General features: G+C 33.9%; 1 protein-coding gene across 1 annotated transcript in view; it reads right to left on the bottom strand.

Moving 5' to 3' along the window:
- Window positions 1–461: 461 nt before the first annotated feature.
- LOC124362451 overlaps window positions 462–18,727 on the bottom strand; it is a 401,560-nt gene continuing 383,294 nt past the window's right edge. The window contains exons 13-23 of the mRNA XM_046816968.1: window positions 17,698–17,798; window positions 15,533–15,657; window positions 12,345–12,524; window positions 10,665–10,850; window positions 9,574–9,753; window positions 8,872–9,093; window positions 6,643–6,783; window positions 5,832–5,960; window positions 4,316–4,400; window positions 3,978–4,220; window positions 462–2,070 (exon numbers count right to left, since the gene is read on the bottom strand). Of these exons, the coding sequence (XP_046672924.1) occupies window positions 1,856–2,070; window positions 3,978–4,220; window positions 4,316–4,400; window positions 5,832–5,960; window positions 6,643–6,783; window positions 8,872–9,093; window positions 9,574–9,753; window positions 10,665–10,850; window positions 12,345–12,524; window positions 15,533–15,657; window positions 17,698–17,798 (1,807 nt within the window). The 3' untranslated portion in view covers window positions 462–1,855. The remainder of the gene's footprint in view (window positions 2,071–3,977; window positions 4,221–4,315; window positions 4,401–5,831; window positions 5,961–6,642; window positions 6,784–8,871; window positions 9,094–9,573; window positions 9,754–10,664; window positions 10,851–12,344; window positions 12,525–15,532; window positions 15,658–17,697; window positions 17,799–18,727) is intronic.

The following is an 18,727-nucleotide window of genomic DNA, read 5'->3' on the forward strand; positions in this document are numbered from 1 at the left end:
CAATAACAAGGTTAAATAGTAATTTTGTTTACAAAAATTGTAAGAATTCAGTATAAAAGAATATGTATAAAACTCTAAACATAAATGCACAAAGAAAAATGCATGTGCTGAAACATAACTGGAATCTAGTATGATCTGAACTGAGGATATCACCAGTTTGCAAGTTTAAACTTTGCAAATTGTAAAAAAAATAATGGTAAGAATGTACAATCACAATATTTCTTATAATTATGTAAATTACAAAGTTAGCTGACATCTGAAATGAGATAAAAACTGGAAAAACAAAACATCCGCTGATCAACAACTTGCAAGTGGAAAGGGTTACTGCAATTTTCTCTAAAAGCTTGAATTACATATGTGTTAAGTTTAAAAGTTTAAAATAAAAAATTAGAACAATCACAGTCTTTTATACCTCAAGTTTAAGCTTATGTACACTCTAGAAAGTATCAATTAAACAAAAATTTTGTATTTTAAAACTTTATTTAAATATATTTTAGACACAATACTTTAAAATAAAATATATAAATACTCAACATTAAATACTAAGGGAATACAGTATTGATAACAAACAAGTTAAAAACAGAAATGAAAAAAGGAACAAACAGAATTATCATATTTATTTTCAATGGGTACTCTAATCTGATAGTAAAAAACCTATTGTCAACACTAAAAGAACAATAATGTATACTATTATACTTCTAATGCCTGAGTATTAGATACATATAATTCTTTGTAAAATGTAAAGCTATACATAAAGTGAAGTAGGAGCTGAAAGTATTTTCCTAAAGACTAATAAAAATAATTGTATAAACCCACATTTAACAAAATACCTAATTTATCAATAAATTAAAACTAAATAGTTGAAATTTACTAATATTTTGAACAGCAATATATGACCTCTTTCTTACACAATTAATTGGAAATAAAATAAAATATGTGTTTCTATTTTGCTAATGAAAAAGTATTTAAGATTTAAAACTAAAATGTATTTGAATCTTTCCTAACAAATTTTAAGATTTATTTTTTTAGTTTTTCATTTTGATTTTATTTATGTAAAGGAGATAAGCATCTCCTTTATCAGAAAAAAATCAAAAGAAAATTATATAATATTTTTACTTTAGTAGTTTGTTTCTTTATTCCTTTAAAAAGTATCATTTGTACAATCAATAATTTTTTTGAAAAAAATTGCCTTTTAAAAATATATTTAAATTTATTGTAAGTGATTAATTTAAAAATTAATGGATTAAAAAACAGAGTGAAATATGGAGTTAAAATACAAAAGAAATTCAATGTTTTGTTTCAAGCACCCAACAAAGCCAATACATGGCTTAAGGTTAAATCACTGATTAGTATAAGTGATTTAAGTAAGTGGGAATGAATGATAAATTTTTATGGTCATCAGAAATTTGATTTTGGTTAAAATAATTACTTTAACATTATTCTATTGTCTTTAGCAAATTACTGGACTTCAGTAAAATGTATATGAGTAAGAAAAAGCGCATAAATTGAATATTCCTTATAAAACGAGGAATCAACACATACATGTGTCAAATACGTACTCACTGAGGGAACTTTATAAAAAAAAAAAACAGAATTATAAATATTCTGAACATAAAGCCGATGAGTTGCAACATTCTAATTTAATTATTAAAATCACTTTCATTAGTTTTTCACATAGAAATTTACATGGAAAATAACAATGATTTGGCAGTCACTTGCAATAAAACTAGAGTAACTAAATTAAAGCAAATTGTCTATTGTAGTAAGCATCGGTGAGTAGAAAAGTTGAAGCGATATGTATAAAGCTCACTGCCTGGGGTCACACCCATCCCTTGACAGTGACAGTCAACTCTTCTCATGAAGGGTGTACCACGGTCTGGAGGGTGGCTGCCCTGCCGAGGTTACGGCTTTTCTTATTGCCACCAAATGTGAACCAAGTCCCGACTCGGCGACCTAGCGAGTGAGTCGAGCCGTGAACAGACGTGCTGCTCATCCCATTAGTTCTAGAGGTAGGAGGTGCTCGGGACGCATCTGTTGTTACATCACTGTTGCCTCTTTTGTAAGTTTTGTCTGAAAATCACAATATCAGATTGTAATAATTTCCAGTTCAACCAAACTATACTATTCCAATCAATTAGTTATGGTAAGGTACTACTCTGATAGACTGACTAACAATAAATATGATAATAACTTAGCTAACCAAAAATCTTTTTGCCCTATAATAATAATAATACATATAATACATACAATACTATCAATAATAAATCTTGCACAATAGCATTGCAGATGTAGATTCCATTGGCTCAAATAGTAATTTCCCTGACTTTGATTAACTTTTTTTAAAGTTGTTTCAAAGGGTATTTATTCAATTTAAAACAAGCGATATTAAATTAATGCCCAATAAAATATGCATAATAGATTAGATGGATGTTTTTTTTATTGCTTTTCATCTCACTTAAATTTGTTCAGCATGATGAAATTCCCACTCCAAAAAGAAAGAAGTTTTTAAAAGATGTTATAAGTATTTGTGAAATAAATCATACTCCTTTATTGACACAAAATTATATAATAATCTATTTTTGTCAACTAAAAAGGCCAAATTAATTCAAATAGCCTACAAATTGTAGTTAATCGAAATAGACAGTAAACAAGTCTCTCCCTCCCAATCTAGAGGATAGTAGCTTATTAAAGTTCCTTTGGTCTTAGTTTTGTTTCACTCATGCTTCCCTGTACAGTACAGACAGACATACATAGAAGTAATTATATGCAGTCAGACATTGAGTAAGGTAAATATTTATCTTGCAGAAAGAGTAATTTATCAACAGCAAAAACATAACAAATCACCAAATTCATCAACTGTTCAGATTCTTATCCCTACAATGCTGCTAACCAACTCATGAGCCAACTCAGGAGAGAAAAATGCGTCTTGTTCTCTTGTGCCAGCAAGTCAACTGGGGTAACTTCTCTCCAAAGGTGAACTTAAAAACCTGCCACCAATGGGATATTATGATATCACCACTCCCTCCAACCAGTGATAACTGCTGTATTACTTTCCCTCACGCTAACAAATTTGATAATGTAATAGTAAATAAGAAGATATATGTCATCAAAGGCTAACCATTACCTGAAACGGTTCTGAAGAAAATGGCTAAAGAAACAGGAATGGTAAATACCTATATTATAGATAAGTATTATGTGAATCGATTAAAGTCTAACGATAACAAAAATACCCAATTTCAACAAATGAGATCATTACTAGAAGATTCAAATGGATTACAACTCTAAGTAAAACATTTAACATGGTAAAGCTATGTACAAATCACCTAAACAGAACTGCTACTACCTCACAAAATCTCTGCCTAACGTTTCTTAAATAGATGTGTGATTTATTCTCTTTAAAGTTAAAGTTACCACTAATTTCTCTAGTAAACTGCTGCTGCTGTTTATGCAATATTAAAAAAACTGTTACATATATTTGGCAATGAAAAGGCTGCCACCTCAGTTACTGTGTGGTACGCACTTGTGGTGTGAAAGGCCCCGTGGCCCTACAGTGCTAGCATGAAAGTCAGATACTTGTGCAAATTTATCACATCTGACCAGATTCGACTTAATGATGCTCGACTGATTGGAAGTCACGAATTGTGTTACGAATAAAAGGGAATGTTTAGGTGCACAGTCATCCAAGTAAGCAGCTAAGAAAATGGGGATGATTATGGATGGTCCTGTTAGTAATGGACTTCAAAATATTCTGAACAGCTGTACAATAGGTTGAAATGGAAGAGGATAACATCCAGTGGAACTTTGATAAAGAGTTGTCATCTTCAGCAGGAGGAGCTCATAGGTAGGTTAAAGCAATTTTAAAATGTAACAGACCTTTAGTAGTCTCTCAAGCTCAATACCTTAAAGGCTCGAGGGCCTGCACAGAATAGATTACAGATATGAAGTAACTAATGTTCATGCATTAATGTCTGACTTACTTCTCGGTTTGCTGGGTGGCCTGCGATAACAACGTGCCGCAGCCATCCGAGCTAGATGACGTGCTGCAGGAGCGAACTCCAGCCCGTCTCTGAGGTCCTGTGCTACCAGCCGTCGCTCCTCAGCAAACCCTTCCAGCCAGCGCGTTTTGTCCTGTGCACTCCGACAGCAGAACAACAGCCATTTGTCACGTACACAGCTGTAAACCTTGATACCGTGTCGCACTGTTACGCCGAGCGCTGGTTCTGCAAATGACATGAGTGAGTGAGCAACTGCTCAAATATGCTGTTGACAACAAACAACTAGTTCTTATTATAGCTGGTAGGGATTAAGAAAGCACCTTTTCCATCTGGAAGATTGATCACCTCGCTCTTGTCCAGGTGTATTCTTCCTTTGTACACAAATGTGTTCCTTTTCAGTATGTCCTGCAACAAGCACTACTGGTTAATACTGGATGTACAAATTTGATTTAAAACTAAGACTTGAGTTGAAGAAAAATATTGGAATAAATCAATCTGTTAACATAGTTACCATACAAATTTAGGCACTTATCATAGCAGTGGACTAGTTTTGAAATCCCAAGCATTACAAAATTCTGCCGCCTACGGCTTCAACCAGGTAGTAACACCCTCCTGCAGTTCCTCGTCATTATCAAAGCGCTGTGTCACAAGCCAGGTTTTCATTGCTGGAAAAAAGTGGTAGCTGCTGGGTGTAAGGTCCAGACTGTAAGACAGAGATGTGGAAACACCTCCCATTTAAAAGCATCTAGGCGAGTCCAATTTACCGTGTGTGGTCGGGCATTGTCACGTAAAAACCAAAATTTTCGAACTTAATTTTCCCCTGCGCTTGTTTTGTTTTACTCTTCTTAACTTTTACAAGGTTTCACAATACTTAGTATAATTTATAGTTGTCTCACGTTCTAAGAAATCGACAAGAAGTACTACTTTCCTGTCCCAAAATACAGTTGCCATAATCTTTCGTGCCAAAAATGTTTGCATGCATTTCCTTGGTTTTTTGGGGGAGTGTGTGTGCCCCCACTCCTTATACTGTAATTTGGTTTTGCAATTCACGTGTTTTACCCAAGTCTCCTCTCCTGTAATGATTTGAAGAGCAGCGATTCACCATATTTTTTGTAAGTGCCCCAAAATATGAATAAAGCAGCAATACACAGATTTTTATGGGTTACTGTTAAGATTTTTTGTAGCTATCTTGCACAAAATTTATGATAGCTTAACTTCTGCGTAACAATTTTGCGCAACAAACTCCTTGAAATTTTAGGGAAACTAAGTGAGAGTTCTGTTATTGTAAATTAGCGGTCTTCTTTAATCTTCTCATCAATTTTAGAGATAATTTTATCGGTCACAATGCTTGGCCGTTCACTTCGCTTGTCATCATGCACATTAGTTCGGCTATTTTTAAACCTAATGCACCACTAATGCACTCCACCTTCAGTAATCACATAATTCCCATAAACTTCACATAGTTGGCCATAGATCTCAATTGGTTTATTAGGCTTAGTCAACATATTACTGACCGCACTTCACAATTCACGGAATTTTAAGTTGTGTCACACATTTTAAGCTGCTATTAAAATATAAAATAATAAGGAGCGACAGTAACCTCTCACTAGTATGGCTGGATACCCACTGAATGGAGAAACACCTTGACATCAAAATTGCTGCGATAGTCCTGTAGTGGCTACAGAGCAAAAAGTCTACTTTATTCTATTTTTACTTTTTTTTAATATGGAAATTCCTCATATTAAAGTTTCACTGTAATTGTTTAAACACAACAATTCATATGCTCCACTTAAAAATTTATTTTTGAAGTAATTCAATAACAAAATTTAGTCTCACCTTTTTACAGTAAACCAACTGGTGATCAAACAAGAACAGTACAATATTGTTGGTCCACATGCCCGAGGTCACCCGTATTGCTTCACCTTGGTGGATGAGCTGGGAACTGGTTTCAATTAAGTCCTCTCCCTGAAAAAAATCAGAATTAACAATTAATACCCATTTCAATATTGAATAGTAACCCTTCTTTGACTGACAGCACAGTTAATTCAAATATAAATTTGAGGTACATTTTGTTGAAATTGGCTGCTTCTAAAACATCATGCGTTACGCATCACATTCTTCTTACAGTGGAACTAGTACAGGGAAAAAGCGCTAGTGCAGTTTAGAATAAATTTATGTGCTATTTCTTAGTACATCTTCTATTTTTATCACAGCATATTTACAGCCTTTATGTCAAGGTATTCATGATGTGGTAACTATAGTTTACATAAATAAAGTTATTGTAATGGATACATTGGGGAACCTGCAATATCAACATTGCTGATCAGTGGTGGTGTATCCATTACAAAAAATAAGCGGTCACCTAGGATGGCAACTTGGGGGGTGTCAAAAATGGGGAAAAGTGTCAAAATTTGTAAAATTACTGTTCTTTTACTGAGTAAAAAAGTTAGATCTAATGAGCTAGTTTTAATTTGAAAATCGACTTTAATCATGATCAAACATTACTTTAAGTACTTGTAATTCCTTGGTAACTGATGTTATGTTAGCGTAAACACTGGCATTGGCTTTTACGTGTATCTGTTGCTAGTGGTAATCGCAGACCAAGATTATGGTCTTTCAACCTCAGAAGAGCTAGAGAAATATTTACCTCCCAACCATCGACTCTCTGCTGCCAAGTGGCTAGTTTTTCAAGACTTTCCATTCTCCGCTTCCTCTCGTTGATGAGCACAGCCACAGCCCGCATGGCATCCAGTGCCTCCGTGATCTTAGCATGGTCGGGGTGGTCAGTCTGGAACAAATAATATGGGGTTTTGTTATTTTTACATCAGATATGTTTAAAGCTTTTCTTTGAACAGGCTTGTTCAAAATCCTTGGTATGAGATGAATGATGTAGAATGTAAGGGGATACCTTGTGTTGTTATATGGTCCTTAGAAAGGCTCATTACGTAACCCTCATTTTGTTAAAAATCTACCTAGTGAACATGGGTTCACTCTTGTATTCATTATATTGTAAACTTATCAACACGATTGAAGAACTTTAAAAAATTTTAGAATATAAGCTATCATGAGCTAATTTTTGTTGTTTATTGTCATTCATTCTATGATATCATTGGCCATTTAAAATCAACTTGGTTTTTATAACACCAATTGGCATAGTTGCTGTTAGTGTTGTAATTAATTTTTGAATCGTGTTAAAGTTTCTGTTAATTAAACCCATATGTTTGTATTTATATTTTTGACAATGACAATTAATTATCGGACATATACTAAACGTCTATTTATTTTAGTGTGCCTTATCACAGTGTTACTTGTAACTTAAGTATGGTTGTACATTATGCAATAGATGTTGAGTTTCTAGAACTACATAACATTTACTATTTCATGACTATCTCAGATTTTTATTTTCTCAAAATGAGTCTATTTTCAAAAAGCATAGATCCCCTCCCATTTTTAGTCTTTCCCAACAACATTATATAGAAAGTGAATCATAAGTATGGATTGATACCTGAAATTAACTTATTAGTGCAGCCAAAAAATCTAAATTCAGTATACATTTATACTGCACATTTTGCTCCTACCACAATTTACCTCTGTCAAGTCAAAATGTCTTTATTTATATTGCAAATGAGTACAAATAATTTTCCCCATTTTGGGGGCACATTAAATATTTTTGATTTAAACCTCCCACACCTATTTTAAAGATCCATATGAAAAAATAAACAGTTAAACTTAGAGGTCACTATCTTATTCCAGTACAAAACAGAAAGTGATTAAAATTTAAAATATCTAAACATAAAAAAGTTTAAACAAAGTATTGGCATAAAACTAGTTTCAATATATATTTTTTAAATAAACAGAATAATAAATACAACCAGAACTGTTCCTTGTATTACGACTATAGTTTTTTTAAATAAGTTCTCGAGAGAAAGTATATAGGATGGGATGGGAAGAATCCACATGTACTCCATTTACAGGCAAAAGAATTTTCTGGCCCATGCTAAACAAGAGGTTGGAGAGAACTTATTGATGACCTAACTCAACAATAGCATAAAACACTGAGGAATGCCGTTTAGCCACAAACCTTGACCTAGAGAAAGGAAACACACCTCTTAATTCCTACGATAGACCCTCCACAGTGATCATGGTCCTTAAGTATTTTCTTGATTTCATCCATTATACTGACCGTCATTAAAAAAAGGAGTCTAGCTTCTCCATTTAAAAAAATGATTTACCATGCCATATTGGGGAGAATTGGTTCCTACTTACTGGGATCAGTGTCTGAACATACCATTCAGAATAGTATATTGATCAGCTCAAGCTCATCTCAATGTTTTCAAAACCTGACTTCCAAAATTAAAATTAATTGACATTCACAATATATACAGCCAATTCTAAGTGCTATTAAGTGTAATTCTACACTGCCAACACTGTATAATTATTAATTCTGCCTACTACAGGATGTCAAAATTATATTAAAAATTTTTCACCTTCTGAATATGCAAATGCTGCATTGATAACATGTTTCACCGGCACAGCAAAATCACATTAACGAGTCATCATACAACTCAACATTGAAACACATAACATGAACAAACAAACAATGAAACGTAATTATGTGTTTAATTTTTATTTTATTTGTTTGCTTGTTGGGGTTTTGTATATAAATTTTAAATTTGGAAAATCCCATTGATTTATTGTAAAATTCCATTGTATTAATTCCAATGTTTTAATTCAAATTTTATCTGAACAAAATTATGTTATCTGTTGTTTTATTTAAATGAACTTGCACCATTCATTTCCTTTGCAAGCCTAGCTAAATGAACCTTGAGCTAAGTATAAGAGAGCAAGAACTGTCCGGTCAGTCTCGAGAACATACCTTTGTGTACTTCAACAGTTCTGCCAACTGAAGGGGATACTTGCATATCCTCTGGACAGGGGTGAGCAGGTAACCATCCAGTGGGATTTCTATCAGCCCCCTCATCAGACGACAGGCCTCAAAGAACTTGCTGTAACTGTTGTGCTGGTACAGTTCCTGCAGAGTGGCTATTGCCATCGGATGGCTGTTGCAATATTCTGAGTACATGCGAAACCCAGCTTGCTGCAACACACAAAACATATAAAATTAATATTCAGGGAAAAAAATAATTTTTACTTGGTTATAAAGTGAATATAAACATATTTTTTAGACAGATTGAGTATGCGTCAGTAAATGACACACGCTTAGAGCCAGACAATGAAAAGACTCCCATTGTAGACCCGTTTACTTAAATATCTGACATTTATGGGTTAGTAACATGCCAATCTTAAGAAATAATTTGAATTGTAGTCCACATGAGCCACTTCAATTTTTGCTGTATATTCAGTGTGGGTTCTACTGGCAAGCATATTCAGGTCCGTAGTCAGACCGGATTTTTGGACAGTGTTACTGGGATCCATGCCCTCCACACTTGTACGGGTGTGGGTAGTAGTACATGACAGAACCCGCCAAAGCTGAGTATGGCCATGGGTATATTTTATCTAGAAGTGAGGCCTGCTGTGGTTTCTCAGTAAATAATAAAGTAAAACTCAATGAACTTACATGTCTTAAAAACGTATCTCCAAGACAACTCCTATGAGGTGCTTCAGAGTCTACGTGCCTCTCCAGATCTTCCAGGAATTCTTCTTGGAACAACAACAGCTGTTCCAGGTTCCCGAAAATCGATCCTATCTGGTCATCACTGAACATGTCTGACCTCTTTCTACACTCAGTCAGGTACCCCTGCAATTTGAAATATTGGTAGAATTATCAGCTTTATTCAGAGCACTGAATAACATGACAACTACTGATATATTTTATATAAACGTTCACTCAAAAAAGGTCTAAAGAAGTAGCCAGTTTTAAAATGATCTATAGTAATGTTTTGGATACTTAAATGAAAGTTTCCTTATCATTTTAAAGTGGAGTGTAATCATCACTCACACACTGTTAGTACTTTGAACAAAAACAGACACTTACTTATTATAATTTGAACATTTACAGATCCGCACAGTTAGTAAGATCAAACTTACATGAGTCTTTACTGGAATATTCTAAAAATTTCAGGCTTCCTAATCGCAATGATGAATGATTGTATGCCTTACCACATCTACTGAACCTGGATATACTATACTGTATATATTACAAATCTATAGCAGCACTCAGAACATCTCTAACATTCAAAAAAGCTATCATCTTATCTTATAACTATGAAATTACAAATTAAATGGAATATACTTTATCAGGCACAATTTAAAACATCTTCCAAATTATTTTCTTTTATGATATTACAATTGGAAATATGGCATAACAGTAATTTTTACAAATAAAAATAAAGTTTTTGCAGCTTTAAATTACGTCTGAATACAATCTTTCTTCCTTATTCAGTTTTAATAACTATGTTTAAAAATGTTAATAATTATAATTAAAAAGTTTGAAATATTTAGAACACAGTGCATTTTATTTTGCAACATATGAGACATGTTACCAAGATGAGAAAATATACTGCAGAGTTCAAGAAACTTTGAAATATAGCTGTTGCTTTATAAAAAGGATTTAAATTGATTAAAGAAATTAATTTCCTCTCAATAAGTTGCATGGACACTATACAGAACATGAATTTTACTCTGGTCAAAAAATTATAGTGTTAGTACCTCTTTAACGTCCCGAAGCACCTTGACAAAATCACGCTCAGTGTTGACCAGCTCTCGCACAACTCTGGAGCGGACCTGATCGTTGGAAAGGAGAGAGATGCTGGTCCTCCTCCTCAGCTGTTTACTACCACCTGACGCTATCGCTGCCAGGCAGTCTTCCACAGTATCCTCCTGGCTCACCCGTAACTGAACAAGTAAGAAAAAAACATTTCAGTGTACCGCAAATGATTAGAAGTGCTGTTTCTAAAAATATTTTATTAAAGAACATTCCATTAAACTTTAACAGTTGTTGATTAGGAAGTATCTATTTACACAACGTTATCCGAACAATTTTTAACTTCCAGCTGAAAAATTTGACTACAGTAAAAATATGTCAAATAAGTGCTCTGTAAGCACAGATGATGATGCAAGCACCATACTTTGGAAATTTATTGGTTTGCTGGTTTCAGCAATCATACCTTTCCTGTTATACTATTCCCATCTGCCTGGGATAGTGACAACACGCACAGTTGGGTGTGATTTTTCTATCAAGCAACTGTGCAAAGTCCTACTTTAGAGGCTTGTCTATAAGATTATATTGATCCTCATAATTCACTACAATACAAGTGTCTCTTCAGGGGCCACTTGAATTGACAAAGTGACTCATTGTTTCTGCCACGTGACTTTTGTACATTAAGCTACCACTGAGTCAGTCTTGAGTGGCCAGCCTATTGGTGACTAACTGACATTTTTTATTGGTATTTAATAAAAGGTTGATGAACAGTTGGCAAAATTTTGAAACTAGTTAGGTAAATAGGAGGAAATTGTGAAAATACAGTATACATTACTTTTCCACTTATCATCCTGACACAGGCACAGTTAAAATTTGCCGATTGTGGCTGTGTTCTCTTTAACTACTTGAGAGCTTCATTGTGTATTGTAAAGCCCTTTCAAATCTGCCACGCTTATCAACATGCCTATTTAAATGAAAACAAATGGGCATTTATAAGAAGATGGGCCGCACTTCAATTAGTTCCAGACAGTTCTTTGTTTAAAGTTTGTTATTGACAATGGATGATTTGAAAGAATAATTGGGTTTCAGACATTTGCCGTCATTATATGTTACAGGTTTTTTGACACTTGATGACTGAACCTCAAAACGTATTGTAAACCGTATTGTGGCGTATGTCTAAAATCCTATCAGTCCATACAATTGAACAAAATTAAAATTAATACGTGTTCAAACTCCCAATGATGGTCATCATGACAACTGACATTATAATACATTAATTCCATTTGGTACTGGAAGAAGTGTTTCATGATACAACAATTAATACAAAGATGGTTGGATGGATCCAAGCAAAGCCACAGATATGCCACCACTATTACTGATTTAACCTATCATCGTTTAGTATCATCTCCTGAAGAAACAGACAGCAATTATTAGACATAGTGGATACCATTACGATTTCAGTCTAGGAGGCAAGACACCTAATTTTACATATAACCAATTAATAAATTTTGCCTAAGAAAGAAATTTTTGATCAGTCTTTCTAATTTGGATGTTGTTCACATTGTCATATTTTTCTAACGTGACTCTTAAATACAATTATTAGGTATATAAATCATATTTACAACAGCAAACAAGATAAAAAGACTAATAGATTGTGAAATAGCTAGAACACAAATATGAACACTCACTCGGACAAAGGCCGAAGGGAACCAACCCGCCTGGTCACCACGAGCTCCCCACCACCAGTCTCTGTCCAGGGTGTCCAGCACTTCTATCACTTCTCCAGCCCGGAATGCCAGTTCCTCTGGTTCCATGGCCACATGATCCCATACGGCTTCCGCCAGGATCACCACCTCCTCATCCATTGCCTGTAGAACATAAACTTCTGTTATATATTGGGTACTAAATTTTATAAACATAGCTTTCTGAGCAGGCACTTTATATCAAAAAGTAACAAATGTAAATACAACACAATATTTAAAAGGTTTCTATAATGTAAAAAACCTACTATCTGGTACAGATAATTTAAAGTCAAAGAGTAAAATTTAATAAAGATTATTCTTTGACTGTTTCCTGTATTATTTTTAGACTACAGTAGAGTCCCGTTAATCCGACCTAATTGGGACCGAGCCCTATTCGGATTATGTGATTGTTCGGATTAGCCAGAATTACAGAAAAAAAAACGGGTTTCAACTTGAGATGGGTCTATTTTGTTATAGAATTATCAACATTGTTTATTAAAACATGTTTTCTGGCTGTTGCATTGTATTTCTTGACAAATAAACGTGTTTGCGAATACTAAGCACATTTACCGTATTTAGTGTGAGAGTTCTATTGTTAAGCAATGTGAGCGTACTGGATATTGTACGGGTCCACGCGTTCAATAGTTGTACGAAACTACGCGTCATCCAATAGACTCTCTTTAATGCGACAGAAGACAATAACTGAATTTATGTCTTTTAACAATTAATATTGTACTCAATAATAATATCAGTACTGTACGTCCAATTTTTGTTAGATTTCACTTCTTAATACAGTAATTTAACTCATACTTAACCTATAAGTTTCAATTTGGTACTGTATTTAACTTCATTATTTATGTACTGTACCGTACACAATTTGTCTTAATAAAATACTGAATGACTATTTAATTAAAGTTTTCTTTGTTTATGTACGAAATGATGCACCCATTTTCATTTTTTATGTAATTAGTTCCTATAACTGTTCATTATCGTTATAAATAATTCCTCCTGGACCTGTTCGGATTAACCGACGTTCGGATTACACGTGTTCGGATTAGCGGGACTCCACTGTACTTAATTTTTTATTGATACGAAAATAACTAAAAATATTAAACAAAAAGTATAAAAGGATAGGATAAGATGTAGCATATGGCATATCAAAGATAAAAATTATAAAAAAAGGCTGCTGCAGAATGACAAAAAGTCTTAACACTTTCAATATATAAAAATGTATACTTGATGATTATAATACTTGGTGGTATGGAAATAAAGCATACAAACTTAAAAAAAATAATGATGTCAAGATGATATTTTAGCAACAAAACACTATGTGGCTAATCCACACAATTAAAATATTTCAAGCCATGATAATCAAATTCATAATTGAATGTAACAAAAGTTATTATAGTTTGTTCATCTAATAGATTTTCGAACAACTAGGTGGACTATTAGTGTTATGAAACTACACTGTCTCATGAGTGCATTTCAGGCTTGTAAGTCGATGCCAATGAATATTAAGTACTGCAGTGTAACTATATATTGGGTGGGTGAGTTTTGTATGCCATCCCACTGTATTCTACATTCCTTCATTTGTCTATACCAAACCAAACAATCAATAATTGTTTGATAGTTAAAACTTTATTATGATATAATTACAATTTTTAGCTGTCATTTATCAAATTTGGAACTAATATTTTTTTACAAATATACATTAATATGCTGTTGCAATTAGTTACTTTTTATGCCAAAAATATTACAGACTTAAGTATTTATTATTTCTTATCAAGTTATATGGACAAGATGTTGTTGAGTGTTTAATAGTGGACAGATAACATGGTGGAACTTATACTTGAGACCTGCTTATATAATTCCACAGCCGGCGCTCAAGAGTCACTCAAGCATGGATTTTCCGTCTATTCATCGATTTTCACTAGTAACAGCCGAGGACCGTTTGGTTCATAACATAACAAAATATGTTAGTTAGTTTTAAAATAATAACCTGGGAGCTATGACACCGTAGATATTTTGGGGCTATTCTTTGCCAACCGTTGTCATTGTACATTGTCAGATCGTCCATAGCAACAAAGACGAAGCATTATTCACATGAAACTATGGAGGATAGTGAGTTCTAACCTATTTTAGAATTAGATTCGGACTTTGATGTGATTTTAGATTCGAATGAAAATCCTGAGTCCACTATTGACGGATGACATTGAAAGTAATTATTTATCTTGGTTTAGTTTAGTTTCCATATACTATATATAAATATATCATTCTAAATAACACATTAAAAAATTAGGCAACTAACCTCATTACTTGCATTGAATCCGTCCATTGAAATATATTTCATTATAGTTTTCCATTTACTCCTGTGTTCATTCGGTTCACCAGCAGAAGTGTACGATGACTTTCTTAGGGTGGAAGTGCTCTCAGATGGTTGGCTAGTTAAATCCCAATTGGACTGGGATTGTACGGCATCCATCTCAAAAGATACCTCTCTTTTAATATTCATTCCACTTTTTGCCAATTTTTGGACATCCTCCTGAATTTTACTCACTACACTTTCCAACTCACTTGTTTTCATCAGCAATTCATCCTCCTTTGAATGGAATGTGTTGTGTTCGTTTTTGATTGTCGAAACAGAATTTTCTACTGCAACCACTTTAGAGCCTATCTTTTCAACTGACATACAAACATACTTCAGGTCCAATCTCAAGGTGTCCATGTGGCGTAATACTTCCTTCTTGAAATCATCAAACACGATAAAATAGTCTTCTTCATCAGATGATAAACTTCTGCTTAGTGAATTTCTTTGCATTTTCTCAAAAAGATAACACTAACCGCACTTGCGACTTTTCCATGAATGATGCACAGTGTAAAAATAAACTTTCACAACAGAAATAAACTAGTAGCTAATTCACTTGCCTCACAGTCACTATCAAAGGCCAAAGAAAACAATTTGTTTCATTTACTGATAAGGCGGCTTGCCCAATTTTTATCTTATCAACATTCTTCAGTTCATTTCTTCAAATAGATTACCTATTCTGGTATTGTCTGCTACTTATCAGTGGAGACACACCTTATCAGTGGTAACAGATACACTAAGAGGAGTTTGACCATGCTGTACAACTTACCTGCTCAAAAGATTTCTTCCTATCAGTGAGGGAAGCGATGGATGATTCAGAATCAGACAGCAATTCATCATCATCTGATGTCACACCCCGTTCATCCTCACTCAATATATTGCTGCGTCCACTACCTTTAAATAAATAACATGAGATTGTTACTAATATATTTACTGGTTCCATATTGCTGTATCTTGTGAACTTAACACACATTAACCCTTTGCACGCCAGCCTATTTTCCAAAAGTAATACCCAGAAACGCCAAGGGCATTTTCAGCAGTTTTGCGAGCTTTCACAAAACGTATCATAACTTTTTTATTTTTTAACAGATATTGATGATTTCTTTACCATTATTTTGCTTATGAAATGCCCTTGTTCAGTTGGTAAATTGTAGTTGCATAAATGTAATTTCAACTTATAAAAAAATAAAAATTAAAAAAAAAACAATTAAAATTTTCAAAAAAATCTTTTTTTAGCACAAATAAGTGGTTTAAAAAAATGTATGCTGATTTCCTGTTATATCCTAGTAAACTATATCTACCCCTTAACCTAATTACAAAATTTCAAAAGCCTAGCTTATATAGAAGTCCAGTTGTGATTTTTTCACTAAATGTGACACGGGCACAGTTTTTGTAAGTTGCATGGACGTTGTATGTAATGTTAAACTATATTCACAAATCAATATTTGACACTATACTAAAATAAATCGGTACTTTGGGATTATACCGACCACACCAGTATGAAGAAACACAAAAATATAAATTTATAGAAACAAACATGATAGAATGAAAAAACAACTCTTTAATAAAATTACAAACTTATAACGATTATCAATTGTTAATGGGGTCAGATTCCGTTATATGCCCCCAACGCTTAAACTTTTTTCAATGAACTTAGAACGTTATAAAAAGATGTAGTTGAGTAACAGAACTAAAATTCCATCAATCAACAAGCATTTCCAGGTATTGTGATCGGTATTGTTGTCGCTGTTATCTTATCTTTCTCGAGAATCCCGATTATGGCAGGCCGAGCGGCATCACATGATTATTTAAGTTTTTTGCACAGTACATAATTGCCTTTCCATTACAATTCAATTTATATTTCTGATCAGCCCCTCTAGAATTTGATATTTTACTGATAAGCACTATCTCGAGGGATGTTTTTCTTTCGTTGACATCAGGAGGCACTCGCTTTTTGGGTGGCGGAGTGTGATCAAGAATAAAAACAGTTTTGTGTGTTTTTTCAATAAAGAGTTTAGTTTTTGTTTGGTAATGTTTGTTTTTTTTTATTTGGAGAAATGTAGGGGTAAAACATGGAAGTACAACAAAGCGACGCACCAGCTGAACGGGCGGCGAGACTCTGCAATCACGTTATCTACTAGACCGCTCGACTTTGACCTCTCTCTGAGGATGGGGAGGGGTTTGCGATAAGACAATTCCTGTTTTATATTGACGAAATATTGTTCTACCCTAATCTAATAATCAGTAGAAGCTAAATGTCAAATAACGATTCATGTCTGGGTGTGGTCGGTATAATCCAAAAGTACCAATACATCTAATAAAAATTCCCTAACAACAAAAGTAATGAGAGAAATACAAACGTAAACAACGCACAGCAACACGAACGTAATCTCACTCTCGACCAAACAATCCAACAGCTGCGAAGCTCAAATACGACCAAACAAACAGTCCATAGAGGAATAAACTACTTTGTGGTTTCAAAGCAACTAATCGACTATCGATTAGTCAAAATTTCGCGGCAATCAGATGAACTATAAGAAAATTACAGGCAAAAAACGTGACGTACCTATATTACGGCTGTTGGCGATTTTCAGTTGAGTAGCCGATGGCCGTAATATAGGTACGTTGGCGTGCAAAGGGTTAATAAAAAGTATTTAGTATTAAAGTAAATGAAGAAATTACAGAAAATGAATTAATATTTAATTATTTTTGATTTAGCAATATACATTGTTTTAATTTTATCTGAAACATGAGAAAATTTATCCACATCATACTTGTAAAGACCTTTATGTTTTTTCTAACATAATGAATTTTATAGTTATTAAAATGTATAATAGCATAAGCTAAAAACATTATTTCAAAGTCACTGATCATAAAATACATTAAATTTAATTTATGCAATTGGGTTCAAATGAGACTGACAGAAACACAAACCTGAAGGTTTTCTCCTCATCAACGGTGAAAGCTCATTAATACCTATTGGCTGACTGACAGAGCGTCGCAGTTGGTGTGGTCTCCCACAGTACCTCTTGTAACTGCAATCAAACAGTAAATTATTGTTTGTCAGAAGCAACTACTTTCTCTGGTGGGATGTGGAATAACTATTGGAGAAACTATTACACACTAAAATATCTCCCCATTGCATGCACCCCAGATTGATATGCTCAGATACAGAGGCCCAGGCCCGTGCAACACACTGTGGTTATACTTGACAATGCTCGTAAATCATATAGTCTGCACCAGTAATTTCTGAGCAGAACTAGTGATCCATACAACGTCTGTGTCTAACAGCACTTTACTTATGTTATAAGTATAGATAGAACAACATGACATTTAATTTTGTAAATATAAATATAAATAGCAGTAATAAAAATAAATTACAGGAAGCCAGACAAGTTTGAGCCAGGTCATTTTTCCAAGGTCTATCCAAGTAGTTAATGCCCTTGAAAGCAACCAGATTAACAATAACTGACATTTTGTGCTAGATTAGGTTGTGCTACATAGGTATGAACCAATTACTGAAGAGCCGTCACTACCCTCATGGCTAGAATAACATATGGGTTGTAACTGCCATATATTGCTATAAGCGTATATTCATGAGACATAAGTGAAGTGTATGGCATTAATGCGATGACTGACAGCAAAATGTGGAAGTGGGTGAGAGCTTTCAAAGATGGATGGGAAAATGTCCATGATGAACCGCAATCTGGCCGGCCAACAGTGATCATGGTCAATGTCGTTCATGAAAAGATTCATGAAGATCGGTGATTTACAATTTCATCATTAGCATTGGAATTTCCGACTGTAAGTAAAACGACATTATACAAAATTGTCTCTGAACATTTTAAATTTCACAAATTGTGCTTACACTGAGTTCCCACTCTGCTCACTGAGGAACACAAAACACTTTTAGAGAACAGAGTCAGAGGTGACAGAGACATGGTTTTTTCTCATCAGAAATGAA

Source organism: Homalodisca vitripennis, chromosome 5 (assembly GCF_021130785.1).
Source record: "Homalodisca vitripennis isolate AUS2020 chromosome 5, UT_GWSS_2.1, whole genome shotgun sequence".
Taxonomy (NCBI): Eukaryota; Metazoa; Arthropoda; class Insecta; order Hemiptera; family Cicadellidae; genus Homalodisca; species Homalodisca vitripennis.